At 41.4% G+C, this 27002-nt stretch overlaps 1 protein-coding gene across 6 annotated transcripts in view; it reads right to left on the reverse strand.

The window, feature by feature from the left end:
* cdkal1 (CDK5 regulatory subunit associated protein 1-like 1) overlaps positions 1-27002 on the reverse strand; it is a 713853-nt gene that overhangs the window by 591893 nt on the left and 94958 nt on the right. For all 6 annotated transcript variants that reach the window (XM_069907872.1, XM_069907906.1, XM_069907889.1 and 3 more), the window contains one exon: positions 19751-19835. In XM_069907872.1, the coding sequence (XP_069763973.1) occupies positions 19751-19835 (85 nt within the window). The remainder of the gene's footprint in view (positions 1-19750; positions 19836-27002) is intronic.

Here is a 27002-nt window from a genome sequence, read left to right on the forward strand (position 1 = left end):
TTGCAGATTGAGTTGGTGGTGAAGAAGGCAAATGCAATGCTATCATTCATTTCAAGAGGAATAGAATATAAGAGCAGGAATATGATGTAGACGCTTTATAAGACACTGGTGAGACCTCACACGGAATATTGTGAACAGTTTTGGACTCCTCATTTAAGAATGGATCTGCTGATGTTGGAAAGGATTCAGAGGAGATTCACAAAGATTAATCCAGGAATGAAAGGGTTCTCATATGAGGAACATTTAACAGCTCTTGGCCTATTCTCGTTGGAATTTTAGAGAATGAGGAGGAATCTCATTGAAACATTTTGAATGTTGAAAGTAGTAGAAAAGCTATGGTGGGAGAGTCCAGGAGAAGAGGACACAACTTCAGAATTGAAGGGCACATGCTTAGAATAGAGATGAGGAGGAATTTATTTAGCAAGAGGGTGGTAAGTCTGTAAAATTTGTCACCACAGGCAGTTGTAGACATCACATCATTTGGTGAAGTTAAAGCAGATATTGATGGGTTCTTGACTAGCCAGAGCATCAACGGTTATGGAGAGGTTGGGCCATGGAACTGAGTGGGAAAATGAATCAGTTCATGATAGAAATGAATCAGACTCGATGAGCTGAATAACCTATTTCTGCTCCTATGTCTTATGGTATTAAAAGCAAGTAAAATTTGAGAAATGTACAGCAGGTTGCTCTCGTGGAAAAAGTAAAACTGCATGGTTAGCTTAGCAGTTAGTGCAAAGCTGTTACAGCGCCAGTGATCGGGACTGGGGCTCAAATTCCGCACTGCCTGTAAAGAGTTTGTACATTATCCCAGTGTCTGTGGGTTTTCCCTGGGGTTCTGGTTTCCTCCCACCCTTCAAAACATACCGGGGGTTTTAGGTTAATTGGGCTCGTGCGTCAAAAGGGCCTATTTCTGTGCTGTATGTCTAAAGTATCACAGATGATTGACTTGCCCATGACACAGACAGAAGGCAAAATATTTTAAGTTGTGAAACTCAATATCAAGACTGAAAGACTGCAATTTGTCCAGAGTGACAATGAGTTATTGTTCCTCACACTTAAGAAGGGTCTCATTGAACAAGAGTTGGAGGCAGTTGAGACAAGTCAGAGTGAGAATAGAGAAGTGGCATTAACAGAAACTGGACACTGAATGCCAATGCAATAAGCAGCATCAATTCAGTGGTCAACATATAGGGAAAAAGATGAGCAGGTAAACTCTAGTCAGACTGAAACAAGAACTTTACGGCATTTCCCACAAAAAGATAGGTGAAGCTTCAGTGCAAACTAGTTCCCATAGCTACACCTTTGATCTGCAGAGTTTCTGGGGAAGTTGTTCAATGTAAGAACAAGTTCAGCTAGGTGAATGAGTGTGTTTGTGGAGGAAATTTGGTACGGCCTCTGATCAAGGAAGAAGCAGAGACCTTCAAACCTCCTGATCTGGAAATGAGATATAGGAGTACATCCATGGTGAAAAATAAGAGCCGGTTGAGACAAGGGAATTGGAGGACCAGTTTCATGAATGTAAGTGGCAGAGACTGGGGCAGGGAAGAAAAAAATGGCATCAATAGAACAAGACTGGGCCTTCCTATATTCATGCTAGGTGGATGATAGAGGTGAGCTGCAAGACCCAAGAGGGAAAGAATCCTGAGGAATTGAGGTCTGTTACTGGCTTGCAGACAATTAGCTGAAGTTCAGTGGTGGGGTCTTGGTCCACATGGAAATATGAGGATGTCAGAGAATCTCAGAAAATAGCAGAGGCGACCCATTCAGCTCTTCGAGTCTGCACCACCATTCAAATATGAACATAATGATTGTTTGCCCAAATACAAGCCATGACAGAGTACTTAGAGGTACTTTTGGAGGAATTGATAGAGCAGGTTACACACAGACATTTTAAAACACATAATTTTTGCAAGACTTTTGCAGAGTGCTATTTTGCAGAAAGCAACAAAGCAGCAACATTCAGCAGTGTGCCTGGGAGAGCATGTGATCCTTGCAGGCAGATGAAAAGCTTCGCTCTCAGAGGGAGGGAGCTGGGAGAGAAGGAGAGACAGAGAAATTGGTTCCAAAGGGAAACTTTGGAAGACTGTCTGGTCAAAGGAGAAGACTTGCTGTCTGAATGGTGGCCTGAAAGAAAGAGGATCATCTGGAGTTCCCTGAATGGGGCAAGTTTCGTCAGCAAGACTGATTGGAAAGGAATCAGGTGCGGATGTCCTAGAGCAAAAGGATTTTCTCTCAGAAAACCAACCAGAACCCTCCTGAGTGGTAACCATTTGCCTGTAAAGCACCAAAACCTGGTGAAGTTTATTAATGCTAACTTCTGTGCACAACACAAGAATTGCCTGCAACCAGTGAGATTGGACTGTGATCCAAAGAACTTTTCTAAGCTTATATACACATTAAACACACCTGCGCTTAGTATTAGTTTTAGAGGAGGGACTGACAAAAGACAAAGGAGGAAAAACCCAACACCCAACCCCAACCAACCAATTTTCCCTTGCAACCGCTGCAACCATGTCTGCCTGTCCTGCATCGGACTTGTCAGCCACAAACGAGCCTGCAGCTGACGTGGACATTACCCCTCCATAAATCTTCGTCCGCGAAGCCAAGCCAAAGAAAAAGAAAAGAAAGAAGTAAGCTGATAGTAATGTTAAAAGTTTAATTCTGTTTTCTTGTTCAAATATAATTAAAAAGCTACTTTTGTTTAAGCACCCCTTTGTGTTGTGGTGCATATCTATTGGTGGTGGGGTTTGGGGGTCCTCTGAACTCCGTAACAAAGCAAATGCAAAATAAGATTAATTGCATTTTACACATACTGTAAATGGAAAATGCATTAAAATAAATCAACACTTTTCTTACAAATATGATGCGTATTTAATGAGTAAAATACTACACTGAAGCTCCAATCAGAAAGACTGCTAATTTATTATATAATAAAAGCATGTTTGACTTGACAGTTTATAGAAAAATTTATGCTAAAAATATTGATCAAAATGAACAAGATTGTTTCATATCCACACAAGGATACAGAAACAATGCATGAGATTTAAATGGATTTCAGTGAACTGCTGATGCTGCAGTCTCCCCATCCCCCTTCATCCTTTCACCCAGAAGGGCCAAATCCAACTCCCTTTTGAATGCATTCAATATATTTACCTCAACAACTTTCTGTGGTCAAATGTGTCTGAACACTGATGAATTGTTTCTGTGACATAGACATCAGTTCACAAGACCACAGCACCACCATTCTTGTCATTGGGTTTCATGACAAGATTGGAGTTAGTTTTCAGAGCACTGCAAGTTCAAAAGGACGCCAGATATGTTAGTGAAAAATCAAGATAGTCAATACAATGTCAGAAGTAAGGAGTTCAATTCAACTCCAATAAGGAGTTCAATTCAATTCTCAATCCTGAGAAGAATGAAAATGATCAACATGTTGGATTCATTTATTATTTTACCTTTAGCTTTGTTTAAATTTGCAGTTTGTCTACATAAAACACTTCTCAAATTCACAAATTTATGTAGAGATGAATGAATCATCATTAAACCATATCTCCCTCACAATAACTCTATTCCATTATCCTTGCATTGTGCATGTTGAGAAAATTATTGAAATAAGTTGATAATATTTTAACTAATGTGAAATGGATTATTTTAAATGATTGCAATGAACAAAAATGAAAATATTTTACCTTTTCCACACTGTGAAATAATTATTTCTTGCATGCCTTGGGCACCTGCCAGAATCTTATTTGCATGGTCCCAAACAATTAAGAGCCTTGACAACAAACGCCAAAGATTTCAAAAAACACAGCCTCGCCCTTGCCTAACATCAACAAACCTACTGTTTCCAATAAAGATCACTGATGACAAATCTGAATCTAGAAAAGCAGCAGCTTCCATCTCCTTGCTCTTCCCATGTGCAATTCTTTTCTTTTAATAGTTTGCTTAAAATTTTTCATTCATGTAATTTTCTACTTTTACAGGCAAATTATTATTGAACCACCATGACCATTTTAATGGTTGTTTTGATTGACCCATATCTGGGTAAAGGAAGCAGGAGGTTTCCTGCATTTGGATTGTGACCATTCTGATGGTCATTTCATTTGATCCGTGCCTGGGTTTTGGAAGTATTGTGGAAGTCAAACGTTTCATTTGCCCATGCAAGGAAGAGGGGAGTTGTGACAATTATTCAAGTGAAAGGACATTTCTCTGGAAGCAACTCAACAAGGATTCGTGAGTTCTTGGCAATCTGATCACAATCTCTCTCTCACCTCCTTCGTGATTACTTCAGTCCAACAGTTTAAAAGTCTGAGTTTCAACAAAGAATTTCTCAGACTGAACGTTGAATTGACTTTCCAGAATTGTGCCTAAGCTGTAATGGTTTGGGTATCTCTCACACACACACACACGTATATTCGCGCTTAGTTGGGGTTGTTTAGTTAAGTTGTTTTTATTAATAGTTATTAAAATATATTGTTTTGAAAATAACTGTCATGGTGAACTTTTATTGCTGTTGATCTGTGACATAACAAGCAGAATTAATCAGAGATAGGCTATATCAAAGCCTCCTTAAGGGCTCTATTCTTTTGCTGCTACACCTATGTTCTTAATCCAGGTTGAATTCAGCAGCAGCAGTTGAATCCTGGAACTCCATTGTAGAAAGAAAATACTCGGAATTTAACTGCAGAAATTGTTTGGCCAAATACAAGCAAATGCAAATAAGTTAAATAGAAAATACATGAATCTGCACTTCTCTCACTAATATGATGTATTATTATTTACTGAGCAAAATGAGAAAGACAACTAATTTATTATGCAATAAAAGCATCATATTCGACTTAACAGTAAAAACACCATTTATAGAAGGAAAATCGATCAAAATTCCATTTCCTTCTCTCCTTTCCTCCAGATCTGCATTAGCAGAGCCGCCCCCTCCCCCAATCAATTCTCATCTTTCCTCTCCTGTCCTATCCATGTCCAATGATCACCTTTTGTCCATTGCTTTGTATTCCTTCCCTGCTCTTTCTATTCTCCCCAGCCAGTTAATTCTGGCACTTGCCTACCTGAAGAAAGGTTCAGGCTCAAAATGTCAGTTACATAGCTTTACCTCCTACGGAGACCTACAGCATTTCTGTGCTTTCATATCAAAATTTCATATACTCTCAAGGTGGCAGAAACAAAATCATACTGGACACATTATGGACCCTTTTTATCTTCTTATGAGAGGATGAATTGAATTATTGACTAAATTGATTTTTTTTTGGTGAGTCGGAAGAAGAGAAAAATAGCTACATTTCCATTCCTCAATTTTATTTCTAAAGTTTCTGAAATGACAATATAATTCAGCCTATTTTTACAAGCCATGAAGGGAATAAAAACTGATATAACATACAAGACAACAGAGTCATTCCTGGTTGGACCTACCTCCGAAAATGTATTAGAATAGTAACAGCAAACAAACTTGCATCAAAGTATAACATGGTTAACTTGATTAAAAGCTCTAAAAGAAGCAAGGGTTGCTGAGAGTTAAATTTTCTTAAGTTTTTACACCAAGGTTCTCTGATGAATTCAAACTAAGCAACAGATTCCAATTGCTCAGATCCAAAAGATGCCATTATTTTGTCACTATCGCTTAACATCTTGAATCCCAAAATTACAGCTTGTGAGAAGCATCAAGAAAATGTCAGCCGCACACTGGTGTGTACATTTATAACCTTCATCCGTTCCATTTGAACAACAAGCTAACTAATTCACTGAACCTGAATGACTGCAGGAAAGGCACACATCAACCTGATATCATGTTTGGTTCACATGAGAATAAAAGATGCAAAATAGTTCCAAGCTTCAGTGGCAGTTTTAATGCAAATATGGAAGTATTCTGAGCTCAAAGGAAAGCCTTCTATGAGAAGATTTAAATAATTTGCATGGTAAACTATCTTAAATATATTAGTGGACAAATGTAAACAAATTATTCCATTGTGAAATGAAAGCTAGAATTAGTGAGAGAATTTCCTGACAGCTGTTTTTCATAAGACCAACTGAAAAGAAAAGTATGCTGTTACAGTTCAGCAACTGTCCTTATAGATTAAACCCACTTTATGGAAAGTTCACAAATAATAATGAGTTAATGATCAATCACCTCTAAAAGGACTACAAGACGACCAGTTTAAATTTTTTTTTCAATTTAGAGTTACATTGCGGTAAAAGGCCCTTGTATGCCACAAGTCCGTGTCGCCCAAATACACCAATTAACCTTATGTTTTAGGAGGGTGAGAGGAAAACCAGTACACCCGCAGGAAACCCATTCAGGTCACACGGAGAATGTACAACTCCTTACAGATGGTGCCAGATTGAACCCAGGTTACTGGTATTGTGCTTGTAGTACGTTGTGAGAGAGTGGTTGTACAGACGGGAGATGCAGGCTGCTGGCTTGAGTGTCACAACAGAATGTTTATTTAAACTTTGCGCACTTGCTTATAAGGCTGCCAGTTGGACCACGAGTACGTCCCGCGGCTTGCGTTACGGTGATGCATGCACGTACGCCAACTTCTGGTCTGGACTGGAAGAGATGGATGTATGCCGCCATCTTTGCTGCGACTGCCCAGCTGCCCACGTGTAACAAGCAGGGCCAGTTCATCATAGCATACTTGTGTGTTACCCCGCTCCGCCCCCCACCAGAACTGGCACCGGTGGCGTCCTGCTGCTCTGGCGGCCTGCCTCTGCGTGCTGGCTTCTGGACGGGATCGTTGGGTTTCGTCCAAGTGTGCAGGCTTCAGGAAGTTCACAGTGAAAAGCTCTTCCTTGCTCCCAATTTCCAAGACAAAACACTTTGTAGAGTCCTTCGTAGGGACACTGAGAAGGAGCTCTTTGACCACCCCACTTACAAAGACATAAGCACAAGACGTTAAATCGCGGGGAACATGTGTCGGAGGGTGACAGTGTCATGAGGGTAGTGGGGGTGAGGAACCTCAGCTTCTCCCTTATGTACTCTCCTTTCCCGGGTTAGACTGGTGGCAGGGGGAAGGAACTGACCTGGGATGCCGAGGGCTTCTCCATAAAGCAACTCAGCAATTGAGGAGTGCAAGTCATCTTTGGGGGCTGTACAGACACCCAGGAGGATCCAAGGGAGCTTGTCTGTCCAGTTGGGACCCTTGAGTCATGCCATGAGGCTGATTTGAGGTAAAGGTGGAACCACTCCACCAGGCTGTTGGACTGTGGGTGATAGGCAGTCGTGCGATGGAGCTTGGTCCTCAGGAGTTTGGACAGCTCACCCCATAAAGTGGAGTTGAACTGCACACCACCGTCGGTAGTAATGTGGGAGGGGACGCCGAACCGGGAGACACAGATGGATAGGAAAACCCTTGCACAAGTGTGTGCGGCTTTGTTGGGAAGGGGGGGGGGGTTAGCCTCTGGCCACTGGGTGAATCTGTCCACCATGGTGAGCAGGTAGTGGTAATCCCCTCGAGACAGGCAGGGAGCCCACTATGTCCACATGGTCATGTTTGAGTCTGCTTGAACTGCTGGATAGGCATTCTTTTGGTCATCTGCACCTTCGCCATCTGGCAGTCCAGACATGCTCTCTCCCACGCTCTGCCAGATGAACTGGCTGGAAATCATCTGGATCATCATACGGATAGAGGGGTGAGACAAACAGCGTATGAGGTCAAAACCGTTTTCTGCCACTTCGCTGGTACCAAGGGCCGGGGTCTGCCAATCAAAATGTGCCACCGTCCAAGAACAGATCCTGCAGTTGCAGTTGTAATTGTGGTGCGAAAACACTTTGTGACCAGGTCGGACTGTTGGGCCCAGGCCAGCTCATAGGAGTTGATGCCCTGCGAAAGGCCACACACTGAAGGCCTGGAGAGGGCGTCTGCAACAATATTGTGTTTCCCAGAGAGATGGCGGATGGAGGTAGTAAACATGGGAATGTATGACACGCTGACCATGGATCCAAAACCTTGTGGAAGACAATGAACCTGTTGTAAAAGTTGACCATCCCCACGAAGGCCTTTAAGCGTGGATGGCTTCAGGAACTGGCGGATTGTCTCTAACTTATCTGGGAGTGGCGCTGCACCATCTTTGGTGATGCAGTGGCCCAAAAAAAATCAATCTCCTTACAGCAAAAATCACAATTTGCAGGGTTGGTGGTGAGGCTGACTGTGTCATTGCAGGTGCACCACACGTTCCTCCTGAATGCTGTTTGCCACCAAGATGTCATCGAGGTAAATGAAAAGGAACGGTAGGTCATGCCCTACCGCGTCTATCAACTGCTGGAACATCTGCTCTTTAGGCCAAACAGCATCCGCATCAAACTCAAAAAGGCCAAATGGAGGGATGATGACTGTCTTCTGTAAATCATTCGGGTGGACCAGGATCTGATGATAACCCCTGATCAGGTCAACTTCGGAGAACAGATGGGCGGTGTAATGGTCTACAGGCTTGCGAGTGAATCGGAGATCCATTGGTCACAGTGTGGTGCTGAAAGCCATGTTGAGGCTGTGTGGAGGAGAACTGCGGATGCAGGATGGTGGGGTAGTCTGTGAGCAGGCGGGTGTAGCTGTTGCTTGAGGTCTTTACTGCGGCTAGGTAGATGGTGGGCTCATTTGAAGTAACGAGGGGTACTGTCTGAAACACCTCTTCGTGGAAACCGAAGGAAATCCATGCCCAACAAGGGTTTGTTGACTGCCGCCAGCATAAACTGCCACTGAAAGTACTTGTCACCGAAACATAGGGATATGTGCTTCCAGCTGAAGTTTCTGATGGTGGAATTGTTCGCAGCTCATACGGTTGAGCCATTTGGACTTGTGCGCGTCTCCAGGGAAGCCAGTGGAATGACATTTATCATGGCTCCTGTGTTGACAAGGAATCTGCACCAGCCCGAGATGCTGTCCCACACATGAAGTAGGGTGTTCCGTGGCGACCACTAATGGCGGCTGGCCTGCTTGTTTCCCTGAAATGAGCAGGACTGTCAGCATTTACACGCTTCAGCATTGGTGGTAGAAACCCAGGTGTTGATCCGTAGGGGTCGGGCTTTGACATTTGGGGTGGCGTTCCAATGGGGGGGGGGGGGGCTTGCCTTCTGGACTGCCGTGGCTTAGTAACCCGGTTGACCGTCTCATTAGCCTCGTGTTTGATGTGGAAGAAGACGTTGGCCTTTGCCCGACTTTGCATGGGTCGCTGAAATCGGCGTCCTCTGGCATTTGTTCCAGGAAGGCTTGCTCAAACAAGAGGCAGGGCTTATGATCTTCTGCCAGCGCAAGCATTTAGTCCATATATGCGGACGGCATCCTGTCCCCCAGGCCATCTAAGTGCACGAGTCCAGTGGGCCTCTCATGCCAGGAGAGGCCATATGTGCCAATAAGAAGATTTTTAAGGCAAGATATTTACCCTCTTCCGTCAACCAGGCGGGCGGCTGTATCTTGGTCAAGAGAGCTAACAATGTAGAAATACCTCGTTGAATTGGAAGTGATCTGCTTAATCTGGAACTGGGCCATCCGCTTGGTTGAACCAGGTGCGGGGCCGGTTAGTCCAGAAAATCGGCAGTTTTAGCGCCATGGTGCCTACTGCTGTGGGGTCTAAGTTGTTGAGTCTTTGGGGTGTGGAGACTCGTCGGGGTCACCATTGTAGTGTGTTGTGAAAGAGCGGTTGTACAGACTGGAGATGTAGGCTGCTGGCTCGAGTGTCACAACAGAATGTTTTTTTAAACTTCACACGCTCGCTTATTAGGCTGCCAGTCGAACTGCACATACGTCCCACGGCTTGCATCACGCTGACGCAAGTGCGCACACCAACTTCTGGTCTGGACCGGAAGAGATGGATGTGTGCCGCCATCTTTGCTGCGACTGCACCGCTGACTACGCATAACAAGCGGGGGCCGGTTCATCACGGCTAACAAGCGGGGCCGGTTCATCACGGCATACTTGTGCGTCACCACATACTAACTGCTATGCTAACCGTGCTGCTGGTAAGTTAAGCAGTCATAATACTTTGAGGACTGCATTGATGCCCAAATTAAGAACATATAATTGTAGAATTTGCCTCAGTATTTTGGCTATTATTGAATTATTTACTGTGGGCATTTTCCAGAGGCAATTAAATTGATTTCTCTGCATAAATGTTTCTACAACACGGGAACCATAAAGAGGAAAAACCGGAACAATTACTTGAGTCTATCTACCACACCAGAAATTTAGAACTTGCATTGAAATAAACACCTTTCACAATCATTTTTTAAAATATTACGTTAACCAAGTATCAACCACTTTAACACAGTAATTTACCAGAATGAAATAAGTGACCAGTTTATTTATCATTGGATCCATATTTGACCCCATCAGCCATTCCAAACAAAGAACCCAGCTTCAATCTCTCTTTGCTCTGTAAATTGTCACCTCAAAATTCAGTGCCCTAGTTCCCTGCAACATATGCTTGAATCAGGATCTGATATTTCCATTCTTGCTAAAGTCAAATATTACATTCTTTGTAACTGCAGCCAAGCTGAACTGTCTCTTCATTACAGTGATTGTGGCCTGAGATCGAATCTAGTGCTGTTTGCGAAGATTTTGTATGTTCTTGCCGTGTCTGCGAGGGTTTCCCCAGGGTGCTCCGGTTTCCTCCCACCCTCTAAAACATCCGGGGTTGTAGGTTAAATTTGGGTGTAATTGGGCAGAACAGGTTTAAATGGCCAGGATCGGCATCAACTGGGCTGTAAATAAAATTTAAAATTCTTCTCAACTGCCTGCAGTTGTTAACGGACTCAATGCACTATATTCCTTCAATATCTGTGTGCCACTATCCAACTGTGGATGAATTCCCTTTAAATAAACCATTTTTGACTATCCACTCAGAACCAGAAAATCAAATGCAATGCCTTCTCCTCTATTCTGGATCATAACCAAAGTACCCCTAAGATCTACTCTTGCCCTCGCCCTCTATTTGTCATTGACATTTTCAACCCTCATTGATATGTTTTAAATAAACATTTCACCAAGTTGATTCTGACAATGAGGGGTTTCCTTATGAGAAATTATGAAGCCTGAAACCAATCTCATTGGAGTGCAGAAGGATGATGGAGGATCTCATCTCATCTCACACAATTATAATAGATAAGATAGAAGCGTAGAGTAAGTTTCCACTGACAGGTGAAACGAGAACTGGAAGACATACACCAAGATTCAGTGAAGTAGATTTAAAACAAAGGCTAGGGTCAACTCCTTCTCCCTGAGAGGAGTGAATTTGGAATTCTCTGCCCAATGATAAATTGAAAGCATTTAAGGCACAGTTACATTTTTGAAGAATTGGGGAATTTAAGATAACGGTGAATGGAGAAGAGTCCACGGACTGATCAGCCATAGTGGATCAGGCTTGAAGGGCCAGATGGCCTATTCCTGCTCCCAAATCTGTTCTTAATTCTGAAATTTTGTTTGTCTTCATTGTGATAAAGCATTGATGCTTCTGAACAATGCCTAGATTGAAAAAGTAGCACGGAATTGTTGTTTGAAAAGGGCTTGCAAAATCTATGAGGACCCCTACCGCCTTGCACACAGCATCTTCCAGCTACTCCCTCAGGAAAGAGATGCAGGAATATCAGAGCCAGAAATACTAGGGTAGTGGAAATGCGGAATGACTGTTGAATTTTTAGTACATCTCAAATGTTGCCTAATAATATTTATCCTATCCAATATCAGTAAAATCCATATATGCGGAATTCAAGCAACCGAAAAAAAAATTTTCAGAAAATAAATTGGTTAAAAAAAATGAAATTTTAAAATTGGAGCCCCCGAGCATTTAATTCACCAATGACACAACATGCAATCTCAAGCAACCAGAAAATTCACTTATCCAACATCTACCAATTCCCACAGGTGCCAGATACGGGGGTTTTACTCTATGTTCACGTCTCCAGAATGGAGGACCATCGCCTTCCCAAGATCGTGTTCTATGGCGAGCTCTCCACTGGCCACCGAGACAGAGGTGCACCAAAGAAGAGGTACAAGGACTGCTTAAAGAAATCTCTTGGTGCCTGCCCCATTGACCACCGCCAGTGGGCTGATATCGCCTCCAACAGTGCATCTTGGCGCCTCACAGTTCGGCGGGCAGCAACCTCCTTTGAAGAAGACCGCAGAGCCCACCTCACTGACAAAAGACAAAGGAGGAAAAACCCAACATCCAACCCCAACTCACCAATTTTCCCTTGCAACCGCTGCAACCGTGCCTGCCTGTCCCGAATCGGACTTGTCAGTCACCAACGAGCCTGCAGCAGACGTGGACATACCCCTCCATAAATCTTCGTCCGCGAAGCCAAGCCAAAGAAATATAGGTTTTGTGCATATATATCATTTGCCTATATATGTCTTTGCACCATGGATCAGAGAAAAGTGTTTCATCAGTTTGTCCTGATAAGATGGATGATAAATAAACGAACTTAAAAAATAGTATTGGAGAAATAGTATTAGAGAAATTGGGCTGAAAGCTGAGATAAATCCCCAAATTCAATGACCTCCATCCCAAGGTTTTGAAACTCAGCAAAATATCACAGATTTCAAAACAATTCCTGCTCTGGAAATTTAAAGAAAGGAGGGGAGACAGTAGATAGGTTAATCTGACATGACTATGAAACAAAATCAAATAATCTATTATTCAGAGAATAATACAAGAGCATTTACTTGTAACAAGCAAAATAAATAAAACAAACCACCTGAAGCGGAGTATATGGAGCTTAAGACGGCTTTCAAAAAGATGCTGCACAAGAAAGTGTCATAATCAGGATTGAGATGAGAAGAACTGTCTTCACTCAGAGGGGAGCAAATTTTTGGAATGCTACATCGAACAGCTGTGGAATCTCAGAATAATGACAGACATTGAATGAGTGTTTAACACTAAGAGAATTAGGGAGGTAATTTCGGAAAATGGCATTGAACCGAACCATCAGCTATGATCTCATTGAAAGACAGGGCCAATGAAAAGAGCAAAATGGCCTTTTCCTTCTATTTCTTACCACAGCCAAAAGACAAAGTGGCAGCAATAGACTAATCAGCCCATCATCTTCCCTCCCATTCAGCTAATCCATTTTCTCACACCCCCACTGCCCACATTCTTCCCATAATCTATGGTGCCCTGGTTAATCCAGAACGTATCAATCTCTCCCTTAAATACACCCAATGATGGACTCCATGACCACCTGTGGTAATAAATTCCAAAGATTCAACACCGTCTGGCTAAAGAAATTCCTCTGCATCTTTGATGTAAGAAGACTACCTTTAATCATGACGTTGAATCCTCTTGTCCTAGACACCCACTATGGGAAACAACTTTCTACATTTATTCTGTCCATGCTTTTCAACATTCAATGTGTTTCAATGACATTGACCCTCAATCTAAATTCTAACGAATATAGGCCAAGAGCTGTCAAACACTCTGCATTTGATAATCCTTTCTTTCCTGGAATCATCCTTGTGAACCTCCTCTGATCCTCTCCAATGTTAGCACATCTTTTCTTAAATGAGGAGCCCAAAACTTACGTTTATATATAAATTCCAACATTTTCCCTGTATGCCATTACTCAAACCTCCTGTTGTTGGACCATGAACTCAGTGACTGACTTGATTCTTCAAAGTCAATCTTTGAATTCTCCACCCTGTTTTTTCAGCTTTGTAAACATCCAAGAATGTTAATTCTTGCTCTTGTACTTTTCTCCACTGACATCTGACATCAAACTCTAGAATTTTCTTTCTTCGTCCTCCATATACTCCATTTTAAACCCCAACTACTTGACAAAGCTTAATGATAAACCTTGTTGATCATGCTCTTAACATTTCCAGAAGCAGGGCAGTTGAACCTGTGAAATCTTTGGAGGTTATTCTATTTCATTAAAGGCACTATATAAATGCAAGTTGTTGTGTTCCTGTGGAATGAGTTTTGACCAGAAAACATTGAGCAATAGGGGACCCATTTAATGAATTCCTTTACACTGCACGATAAGCTTTTGTTTTGCTCATAAGCTTTGCCTCATGCAAAGAGTAGCAGGTCCATTCATTCTCCTTCAATACAAATATCAGTTGTGACTGAAGTTACAGAACCGCAGTAACAGTTCAGAAAAACAGGCCACATATTTGAGGCTTTCACATACTTCCTTGGGAGACCTACCCCTACAAACTCCATTAAAAAGCCAGCTTGAGCTGTGCCAACACCAAATGTGGCCAAGATTGTGTGCATTAATTTAGCACACAGATTGATTTGCATCTGACTTCAATCATTCATTAAAAGCACCAATTTTCTCTCAATGCCAAAATAATACTCTAATCTCTCTGCTCAAGGAAGAAAATTACCAATCAGAATGACTGCCATACACATTCAATGAATTAAACCTGCTGAGATGTTAAAGGTATACATTTAAATCGACAGAAACCCTCGATGAGTTAAAATGGCCCTTGAAGTAAACGTGAATAACTTATTTCAGAGACATCAAGATCCAGTAAGAATGTTTACAAAGCTGGTAAAGCTTTTTTCAGTCTTAAAAATACTTGACCACTGTTAAGTCATGAGGCAGCAGTAACATTTCTTAGATTTTTTTTAATGACTGCCCTGAAGAAAGTGGCACAAACTTTCATGAAAATGGTCACAGAAAACAAGAATAATTCAATAAGCATAGGAACTATGTGTTAGCAATAACAGTTGTGTGTTTTGATCATGCCCAACAGCAAATGCCATGAAACAATTCTATTCAGCTTCTAATTTAAAGGCTGAAGCATGCATTGAAATGATTTGCTGTTCTGACACTGGTAATAAATTAAAGGGACGAATGTAGATGAGTATACTCAATAATAAAAGGAAAACAAGACGAAAGAGAATACACATTTCATTGCAAGTGTTGGTCTTTGAATTATACACCAAAAGCAACAAAACCAGATTGACGCAAGAGTTTGACTGAACATGCTGTCAGCTTTGGCAGCATAGGACATCAAAAGATTAAGCTACAAGTTCAGAATGAGCATAAATTTAGTTAACTAACAGCACAACACTCCCTCACATTAATAGACTAAGAGCTATCCATTTTCTGAATGTGTGAAATAATCTTGAAAGTTGTCTTTTAAATTTCCTCCAACACTGGGATTTGTCAAATAATATAAATATCCAAAAAATAGACAATATCTGCTTCCATACATTAGTAAAATGTACAATTATATATGACTATTTCCAGAATAAAATATGATCTTATTGGCATTTTCTTAAGCTTAACAGGATACACACAGTGCACATTGAACCCGACAGCTTGGGACATTTAAATGCCCCAATTTAATTGGCATAGTGAACAAATATATTAAATTACTTTTAAAATATACTGAGAACTAAAGAACACTGATTTGTTGGGTTGTACTTGTACAATGCAATGATAAATAAACAAATGTGAACAGTACCTGGGGGTTTACTCCAGGTGAGCCTCACAAAGAGTTGAAATCATTTACTTTATTTCTGCAGTGAGTACTCGCAGAGTGGCTCCAACTTTCACAGTACAAAAACAGGCCCTTTAGCCAAACAGGTCCATGCCAACCATGTTGTCTAACTAAAGCCCCTTTCACACTTGCATCCCAGTAAATCAGCCGCTCGGTGTCCTGGGATAGGAATGGGGGTTTGGCCTTTCAGACTAGAATAAGACACTGAACGCTTTCACACATGCAAGGGTTTATCCCCAGCATTTGGCCTGTTCTACCTTTAATAGGAAATGCCTGCAATGTTGCTGCCCGTTTCACACTTGTCTGATCTCAATGCCAGCGTCTGCAGACACCGGGGATTGTATTAGGGGTCGAGGCTGGCCATCTCCGGTGTTAGATGACATCATCTGACGCTGGCGTTGAGAAAATTTTGCTTTCACACTTGTCACTTTAAAGGCTGTTTGGTGTTCGATTCCTGAGATGACTGGCAGGTGTGAAAGGGACTTCAGCTAGTCACATTTGCCTTTGTTCAGCCCATATCCTTCCAAACATCTACTAGCCATATACCTGTCTAAATGGCTTTTAAACCATCTCTCTATGGCTCATTCCACACATCAACCACTCTGTATGAAAAGGTTGCCCTTCAAATCCCTTTTAAATCTTTCTCTACTCACCTTAAACTTATGTCCTCCAGTTTTAGACTCCTGTCCTGAGAAAATGATGATAACTATTTACCTCATTGATGTCCTTCATGATGGTATATTTATATTGTTTCCCTTCAGTGTCCTGTACTTCAGGGAGAAAAGTTCCAACCCATTTCTCCCTACAACCTCCAATCCCCTTAACATCCTTGTGAATCTTTTCTACACTCTCACTAGCTAAATAGCATTTTTCCTATGGCTGCATGACCAGAACTGCACACAATATCTCAAGTATGGTCTCAGCATTGTCTTGTACAGTTGTAGCATGGCATCTCAACTGCTGCACTCAATGCTCTGACCAATAAAGCAAGCCTGCCAAATCCCTTTTTCACCGTCCTGTCTACTGATGCAGAAGTCTCTACTCTTGCAGAGTTCTCAGTTTATATTTTGCCCCATCAATTCACCTTTAATTATTTTAATACTCAACTCTACAGGGGGGAATTTACAGAGGCCAATTCTCCAACCATTGCAATCTCTATCCTTCCAACCACAGGAAGAGTTTGCCAGAAAAGTTTCATCTCTCCTCAGTTATAAAGAACTACAAGAGAAGAAGTGCATAATCAGTAATATTCTGATTTCTGATGATACTGTCAGGAAAAGTGCCAAGGTGGTCAGTGAGTGGGGGAGCTGTATGTGTATTTGAGGGTGTATGTGAATGTTCATGTACATGTGTGTTGGTTTTTTGTAAAAAATAAGGGGGCATAACAAATAATGTATAATGTGAACAAAGATTTTTTGATGATCCTTAAGCATATTATGGACAATGGTCAACAATGAAGCACTTGGAAACAAAAGATGATCATAAATGATATCAAGATTAAGCACATTTTACTCTATCATTTGTCTCACCAGAAGAATTAACGGTACAGGTGGGATGAGGAATTTTTGAAGGTAGAAAGATAACCACATTAGCCTCCCTATGAGAAGGTCATGTTGGTGTCGTGCCATATACCAGTGTGCTGAAGAAAGGCAGCATCATTAGGAAGTAAAAGGGTCACCAATGTTTCAGACCTGAGCCATTTGTCAGGCCTTTTACTTCCTATGGATTCTGAGTGACCTGCTGAGTTCCTCCAGCACACTGGCGTATGGCACAACACCAGCATCTGCAGATTTTCTTGTTTAAGTTATGTTGGTATGGTGATCTTGTCCTTCACCTTGAGGTAGGAGACAGTCATTATGAGTTTTGGATAACAATGGCTAGAAGTAGGATGACAGAACGTGGTGCCCCCTTTTACAACTGCGGTGAAAGCCTTCCCATTGTGCTGCTTGTCGAAAATTGTCTCAAACGTCTTGGGCACCAACAGCTTCCGGAGGACAGAAACTAGGTCTGGGAGGTGCGACTTGGACACCTCCAGCTCAGGTTTATTGCTGAACAACAGATAAGTGGCTACAGTGGCAATAGAGATGGTGACATCAGAAGTGGGGGCGAATGCACAGCCTCTCGATACCTCACTTTACTTCACTTTCTTGTTTTAATAATGCCACTATATTATTTGGAGCTCACTGTTTACCTTTGCATCCAATTTGCCACTTGCCCTGATCCCTAACCTTTTGGACTGGTTTATCAATGATATATATACTGTATGTGATTTTTTTTTGATAAAGAGCATGGAAACAGACCATTTTGGCCCACAAGCCCATGCCGCTCAATTATACCCAATTAACTTACAACCCCCGTACATTTTGAACACTAGGAGAAAACTAGAGCCCCCGGGAAATCTCACACAGACATGGGAAGAACATACAAATTTCTTACAGACGGCGCAGGATTGAAACCCCAGTCCAAATCGCTGGTGCTGTAACAGCACTGCACTAACCACCACACCATCCATGCCGCCCATATTCCCCAATATTCCCATTAACTCCTCCCAGATTCTATCAGTCATCTGATCACTGGGGGCAATTTAACTACGAACAGCACACTCATATGAAGAACGTGAAAACTCCATGCAGACAGTACACAGGGTCAGGACTGAAGCCAGGACTTTGACCGTGTGAGGCAGTAGCTCTCCCACCTGCGCCTCTCTGTCCACCAGTAGTTTTCACCACAGCTGGAACTACATTGCAGTCATTTCATTGACAGCAAAAATTAATTTTCCTTCTTTACTTTCCACAAACCTTTAATTTCCCCTGAATTAATTTTCCTGAAAAGAATCCAACAATCATTTCACTACATGCTCCAATAACCAGAGCTAAGGTGAAAATGAAAAGCAACCCGGGTTCGAATCCAATGCTGTCTGTAAAGAGCTGTACGTTCTTCCTGTGTCCATGTAGGTTTTATCAGGATGCTCTGGTTTCCTTGCACACTCTCAAGACATACAGAGTTAGAAGGTCAATTGGTTACATGGGGTGTATTTGGATGGCACAGACTTGTGGGCCGAAGAGCCTGTACTGTGCTGTAATGTTCTATCTTTAGGGGCCTGTTACAATGCTGTATCTCTTTAAAAAAAACTGTCAAAGACCCCCCCCCCCCCTTAGAATCTTACACTTTGAATAGTCACCCATCGTTCTTCAACCCTCCATGGAATAAAGATCCAAACTGGCTCTCCTCCTGATAGGAAACCGTCATATCTCAAGAGTTTGCCTGGTGATTCTCCTTTTGATTGTCTCCATTGCCCCTCCAGTCTTGATGCAGGTTCTTGACTCAAAACATTCACCATCCTACTGCCTCCACAGATGCTATCTGACCTGCTGAGTTCCTCCACTAGTTTCTTATTGTTGCAGATTACAGCCCCCTTCTGTCTCCAGTGTCTCTATCCACTTTCAGGCAAAGGGATCAAAGTTGTGCTCACTATCCCAGGTGTGACTTCACCAGCACCCTACACAACTGTAACAAAACCCTATTCCTAAACTGCCACCCCTTTGCAATATAGACCAACATGCTATTTGCCTTCCAAACGACTTGCTGGACTTGTCAACTAATGCTTCATTGTTAATGATCCCTGTAACTACATTCATTTGCAGTCTCCCTCAATTGGGGTAATAAGGAAAGTCCCTTGACCACTGGTTGCTGACCGCCTGCAGCCTGTGTGGGTCCTTCAGCTACTGAACCCCTCACTTGTCTGCTGCCATGGTCACCTCCTTCTCAATAGTCGGGGGGGTTGTTCTCCGTGTTTCTGGTGCCCTGAGCCAGTTCGCTGCTCCCCCAAGAATGTTCAATCCCTTCAGGCTGCTGCCAAGCACAGATGTCCTCATCTTGGGTACAGACCCCAAGATTACAGGATTTTAATTATAAAAAACATTTTGGCTCCTTTAACAGACTGTCTAAAGACTGTACGGAGCCTCCAGCCTTAGAGCCAGGCAGTTGGACCCTGCGGAAGTAGCACTGTGTCACCACTCCCTGTTCTCCAACGGGATCTCACATTTTTTTTAAACAAAGGTAATAAATGATGCCCAATAATTATCAATATTTTGTCTCATTTAAAGTATTCACTCTCAGTTTTCAACACTGCTGTAAAATTTTCTGAACTATTTGAAAATCATAGGCTGAAAATGCCATGCTACTATGGCAAACTTCAATTAGCATAGTGTCAGAGCTTAAGGACAAGGTATTAATCATGCTTTCCAAACTAATATTTCACAGTGAATTACTGATGAATTATTTCTTATTTCACTTACTTAATTGAGTTTCTGAAGTGATCTTCAGCTGGGTTTTTCACAGTACAACTGTTCAGCAGCCATAAATCTGCAGTGGTTGAATTTTCTGCAAGAAGAGAGAAAGAAGAATGTATTAGAAAATCAATTTCTGACTACTTTCAGAAGTGAAGAGGCTGAGCAAATTTAACTTCTTGAGAGTCACTATCTCATCGGATCGATCCTGGACCCGTCACTCTAATGGCATTGTGAAAAAAGCACGACAGCGCCTCTAATTCCACAGGAGTTTGCGGAGGTTTGGTATGACATCAGAAACTCTGGCTGTATCACGGTCTGGTGTGGGGACTCCACTACCCCTGAGCATAAAGCCTTCCAAAAGGTAGTGGACACAGCCCAGGACAACACAGGCAAAACACTCCCCACCATCAAGAACGCAGCCATTGGAGAACAGCAGTAATCATCAAGGATCCACATCACCCAACACACACTCTCACTACTAGCGTCAGGAAAGAGGATTAGGTGCCACAAGACTCACACCACAAGGTCCAGGAACAGCGGCTACCCCGCCACTATCAAACACATCAATGACAAACTCAATCAGGCACTCATTTAAGGACTCTTATATTTGAACTTTTATTATCCTCCCTTTATTTTGTTGTGTGTTTACAATTTACATGGGTACATTGTGTACATTTTTTTTGCACTACCAATTAGTGGTAATTTTGCCACGCCTGCAGGAAAAAAAGAATCTCAGGGTTATATGTGATGTCATATAATCATATAACCATTCATGGAGCGGAAACAAGCCATGTCGGCCTTTCGAGTCCACACCAGTTCAATAGAACAATTCCACTAGCTCAAACCTCCTGCTCTCTGCCAATAACCCTCCAACCACCCCCCCACCTCACCTCCATGTACACATCCAACCTTCTCTGAAATGATATATCTTTATCTTGGGAGATCATTTTGCTCAGCACCTCAGTGACCTCCCAGTGGCCAATCATTTCAATTCCAAGTTACATTCCCGTGCTCACTCATTTGTCCATCTGGCCTTGAGTACTATCCCACCCAGGTCACCCGCAGATCGGAGGAACAACTTATTTTCCGTCTGGGCACCCTCCAGCCAGGACTTTCCTGCTTTCCACTAAACCTGTTCGCCTTTTCTTTCCCCTTCCCTTTTCCTGTCTTTCCAGTTCTTCCACCCACCCAGCCATCCCTCCCCCCCCCCTTCATTGCTGCTGTCCCCCTCCCTCCACCCATCATCTGACTCTTTTGTTTGGACACCTGCTGGCATTTTTTCCTACTTTGATGAAAGGCTCAAGCCTGAAACGTGGGTTCTGTATCTTTCCCTTTGTTGCATAAAAGACACTGACCTGCTGAGCTTCTCCCGCATTTTGTATTTTTATTTCAACCACGGTCCCCACAGATTTTTGTGATTTACATCCATAAACTTGGATGTAGCTCACTTTGTCCATTTGTGTAGTTTCTGAACTCTAAATTTTGGTTTTCTTTTAATTTAACAATTATTGACAATTCGGAACCCACAAGTAAGTGGAAACAAGAGGGGAACATTTTTCACCCATGCAGTGAGCACCTGGAATGCATTGCCAGAGAGAGTGATTGACGCAGCTGCAAACAGAATTTAAGAGGAGTCCAGATTGTTCAAGAATTGAAGGTTACGAGCCCCCAAGGGTTGGTAGATGGGATTATGAAAGGTGGGCACTCACTAGTTGGCATGGACGTGCTGGGCCAAATGCCCTGTTTCCATGCTGTATGACATTATAACCTTAAAAGGAATCAGAATCAGTATCAGAACCAGGATTTATTGTCATGAACAAGTCATAAAAATTCGGTGTTTTGTGATAGAATCATAGAGAAACATTCATATATAACCATCTCACAACATTACTATAAAAATAAAATAAAACAAAAACAGTGCACAAAAAGTCAGCCAGTGTCTTTGGTTCATTGATCATTCAGGTACCTGATGGCAGCGGGGAAGAAGTTGTCCTTGTGCCACTAAGTGCTCATCTTTAGGCTTCTGTACTCTTTACCAATGGTAGCAGAGTGAAGAGGACATGGTCTGGGTGGTGAGGGTCTTTGAGGTTAGAGGCTGCTTTTTTAAGACACCGCCTCATGTAGATGTCCTCGATGGAGTGAGGTCTGTGCCTGTGATGTTGCAGGCCAAGTTAACAACTATCTGGAGTTTATTCTTGACTGGAGAGTTGGCACCTCCACACCAAGCAGTGATGCAACTAGCCAGTACGCTCTCCATGGTACACCTGTAGAAGTTTACAAGAGTCTTTGGTAGCGCAGCAAATCTCCTCAAATACCTCACAAAGTATAGCCGCTGACGAGTCTTCTTTGTGATCGCATCAACATGGAGGCTCGGAGATGATACCCAGGAATTTGAAGTTCTTTACCCTCCACTTCTGAGCCCTCGATGAAGACTGGGTCATGTTCCCCTGACTCCCTCCTGAAGTCCACGGTAATCTTGGTTTTGCCGATATTGAGCACAAGGTTGTGGTCGTTACACCATTCAATAAGCTGATCTAGTTCCCTCCTGTACGCTTCCTCATTGCTATTTGTGATTCTGCCAACAACTGTGGTGTCATCAGCAAACGTAGATGGCATTGGAATTGTGCCTGGCCACACAGTTATGGGTCTATAACGAGTAGATCAATGGGATAAGCACGCATCCTTAGAGAGCACCTGTGTTGATGATCAGTGAGGAGGAGACGTCGTTTCCAATTCATACTGACTGTGGTTTTCAATAAGAAAGTCAATGATTCAGTTGCAGAGTGGGGTACAAAGGTGTAGAGTTTGTAACTTCTTGACCAGCACTGAGGGAAAAATGATATTGAAGGCTGAGCTGTAGTTGATGAAGAGCAGCCATATGTATGAGTTGCTGTTTTTGAGGTGATCCAGAGCTGAGTGGAGCAATTGTATCAATAGTGAAGCAAGGTATGGAAGAGAAGTTACAAAAGAAAAGAAATGAATTAAAACACCATTCTTATTCTTCAAGATTCCTTTATTGTCATGCAATAGTATAGTATAGGACAGGGTGGCACAGTTGGCATAGCGGTTAGTCCAATGTCTTTACAGAGCCAGCAATTGGGACCAGGCTCAAATCCCTCGCTGTCTGTAAGGAATTTGTATATTCTCCCCGTGCTTGCATGGGTTTTCCCCCGGGGCTCCTGTTTCCCCCTACCATTCGAAACATACCGGAGGCTGTAGGTTAATTGGGTGTAAATTGGTCAGCTCAGAATCCTGGGACAATATAGCCTGTTTCCTTGCTGTATGTCTAAATTTAAATTTAACATGAAATTGCCTTCTGCCTGCTATAAGGCAGACAACAGGTTGCCATTAGTGTCACCCAGCACCTCTTACAGTAAGAGAGAAAGAAGCAAATGATAGTCCCTTCAGAGTCATTGTATGTCCAAAGATTTCAGCCTTGCAGACAGGGTGGCACTGTGGTGTAGCAGTGTGTGGTGTTGCTTCATGCTTCCAGATACCATGGTTCAATACTAATCTCTGGTGCTGTGTGTGTGAGGTATCTGCATTCTGTGTGACTGCATGGATTTCCTCTGGATGATCTGATTTCCTCCCACAAAGAAAAGCAGATGAAGTAAAAGCTGTAAATTAGTCCAATGTGCTGGTTATTGCCAAAAATAAATCAGGAAAACATGTATGGGAGAACACGTTACATTGCGAGAGGAAATTAAAGAGAGGGTTAATGGGACAGCTCCCCTGAACGATCTCCGACTACTATTACATGTAACAGTAGACACTGTACTGAAAAGAGAAATCCAAACAATTCAATTATACAGCAAAGTATAGAAAGCATTCATACCATAGATAATTGTTTTATAAATAAATGCTTTTATCATTCACAGATAACAAGTTGATTTTAAATTTCTTGAATGTTCATCTGGCAGATTTTTCTGCCAATTCAATGGTGAATTGCCACCAATTACTACATAAAAGCGAATATAATTTGGATGATGTATACATGTTTGGACTGGGAAACATCAGACTTGCTGACTGACTACTGTTTGCAACATGATGCTCCAGTGTCCTGAGATGAACCTTGCAAAGAATTCACAAGCAGATTCATTTGAATGCTGATTTTCAGACATGACAAAGAGCAATCAAAGCTCAATTTGTTTTAAACAATTTTGGTTTGTCATCATTTTTACAGGTCCAACTCCAGAGCTCAGGGCTTTAGCAGATGAAGTCATGATCTTTAGTAATGGGGACACTCAAAAGAACAGAAATAGAGAAGCAAAAATGTATTGTGCATCGAAAAGACATTTACAAAGAGAACGAGAAATGAGACCATGGATAGTTCAGAAAACATGGATTTTTAAATGTGAGGCTTTCTTGTAACCTGAGGCTGGGGTATTTCAACAAAAACAAAGGCGATGTATGAATGAGGCAATGTGGGAAACGGTTTTTGAAAGATCTGCTAAAGTTGTACAGACTTGTACAATTACAATGTTTGAGATATATATTTAGACAGGTACATGAATAGTTAAGATTTAGAGAGGTATTGGCCAAACACAGGCAAATCAGAAGGTTGATAACTTGGTCAGCTGAAGGACCTCCTTCAGTACTTTAAAAATATAATTCTATGAGCTCAAGTTTCAGGACCAATGACATTTCTGGCTAGCTAGCCACAGTTTCCTTTTTTTTAGACATACAGTATGGTAACAGACCATTTCAGCCCATGAGTCCATGCCGCCCCATTTCCACCCAATTAAACTACATCTCTTGTAAATTTCAAATGGTGGGAGGAAACTGGAAACCCCAGGAAAAACCCACACAGACACAGGGAGAACATACAAACTCCTTACAGACAGCACAGGATTCTAACCCAAGTCCTGATCCTTGGCCCTGTCAAGGTGTTGCACTAATCACTATGCCATCCATTCTGCACCTCATTGCCTATGGAGTTCAATCTTGTTGATAAGCCCATTTTATGGCACTTGATCAAATGCTTTCTGAAAGTCCAATCATATTTTCCTCATCAACATTCTACTAACCTCATTCACAAACTATCATTAGCTAAAGATGTCTCACCTTTAAAAAAAAGTACCGATCCTGACTTCACAAAATCAGTCTAGTCTTCTAAGGCACTACTAATTCTATTCCTGATAAATGTTTCTTAAAGCTTCCCCACCATATAAGTTAAACAGAAATAAAAACTGAAAACAACTCAAAACACTCAGTTGATCATGCAGCATCCATGGAGAGAGAAACCATTTGTGTTGCTGGACAAGAGGAAATGTTCAGGGAGAATCAGTCAGAATAGTGATAGAATCCAGACCAAGAGAAATTGAATGACATCCACTCAACTACAACTACACTTTCCAATACTTGCTCCCCTTCCCATTATTAACCTTCCCTTTGATTTCTCACACTTTCTTCAATCAAAATTGTTATTATGTCACTCACAAGGCCCTCTTGTGTTTACTTTTTTGTCTATTACACGGAGCAGCTGCATGCCTATACTGCCCCACTTTTCAAATCTTTCTCTGATGCACCACCAATTTCACTGTTGCTCATCAATTTCGTTAACTTTGCTACTAACCTGTCCTCAAATTCACTTGTTTGAAACATAAAAGTCTGCAGACACTGTGAATGTAGTAAAAACACAGAAATGCTGGTCTTTTTAACATCCAAAAAAGCAAAGATGTATTGCCAATTTTTCAGGCCTGAGCCTTTCTTGAAGGAATAAGAAGAAATCTCCTAATTTAAATCTTTCTAACACCTTAAATAGAAAATTCCACTCCACACGATTGAAAGCCTTTTCTGCGCATAGCACTAGTCTTCAAGGAATAAGAAGGAATCTCCTTAATTTAAAGCTAACACCTTAAATAGAAAATTCCACTCCACAAGATTGAAAGCCTTTTCTGCGCATAGCACTAGTATCATTGGTTGGTTGAGTTACTGTCTTGAAGCATTAATTATTGTGATTAATTTAGTAATATTATCAAGTGAATACCTACTTTTCATAATTCCTGCTTGATCCACATGTACTAATTTTGGTAAAAAATTTGCCAATCTGTTTGCTAATACCTTTGCAACAATCTTGTAATCTACATTCAATAAAGATATTGGTCTATATGAAGCTACTTTTAATGGATCTCTGCCTTTCTGTGGTCAGTGGCTTGTTTAAGTACATCTAATATATACAGGAAAAAACAAATCATAAAATTCTTTATAAAATTCTCCAGGTGATTTTCCACTCGGCATAGATTGTAATGTCTCTTCAAAATCATAGATTGTAATACCTCTTCCAAATCAGTAAATGGACCATCTGATACCTTAATATCCTCTTCCTCTAATAAAGGTAAATTTAAATTAGCCAAAAAAGAATCAATTTGTTCCATATCTGAAGGCTCTTCAGATGCATATAAATCCTAATAAAATATACGAAATTCATTATTAATCTCCTGTGGTTTGTAAGTTATCCCTAAATTTCTCCTAACAGCATTAGTCGTCCTAGAAACTTGCTCAGTTTTCAACTGCCAAGCTAAAACTTTGTGAGCTCTTTCACCCAACTCATAATAACGCTGTTTCGATCATTGAATCATTTTTTCATAAATATAAGTTTACATAGTGTTATATCGAACCTTCAATTTAGACAACTGTATCTCTGTTGAATTCTCCTGAAATTTCTTCTCTAATACTGCAATTTCTTTTTCTAAATTCTGACTTTATGCCATATATTGCTTCTTCACTTTTGCTACTTAACTGATAACCTGACCCCACAAATATGCTTTTAAAGTATCCCATAAAATAAACTTACTGTGAACTGAAACTTCATTTCTAAAAAGAAACTAATTTGATCTCTTACAAACTTTATAAATTCAGGTTTTTTTAAGCAACATTTCATAAAATCTCCAACGATAATTAATTTCTGCCACTTCAGCAGCACTACATGAAATTAACCATAATGAATGATCAGACAAAATCCTACTCTTGTATTCAGCCTGTTCAATTCTACCCTGTAAATGTGCTGATATAAAAAAAATCTATTCTTGAAAATGAATCATGATGAGCAGAATAAAAAGAAAAATCTTTTTTGGTCGGATTCATCCGTCTCCATATTTCCACTAAATTTAATTTCCCCATCAGCTCAATTACTCTTTTTGCCATTTTAGTTTTTTTGATAATTTTTGGAGATGTATCCAACAATGGATCCAAGCAACAATTAAAGTGCCCTCCTACCATTTGATTCATTCAAATAAAAAGCATTAGTAACAAATTC

Source organism: Narcine bancroftii, chromosome 1 (genome assembly GCF_036971445.1).
Source record: "Narcine bancroftii isolate sNarBan1 chromosome 1, sNarBan1.hap1, whole genome shotgun sequence".
NCBI classification, from domain to species: Eukaryota; Metazoa; Chordata; class Chondrichthyes; order Torpediniformes; family Narcinidae; genus Narcine; species Narcine bancroftii.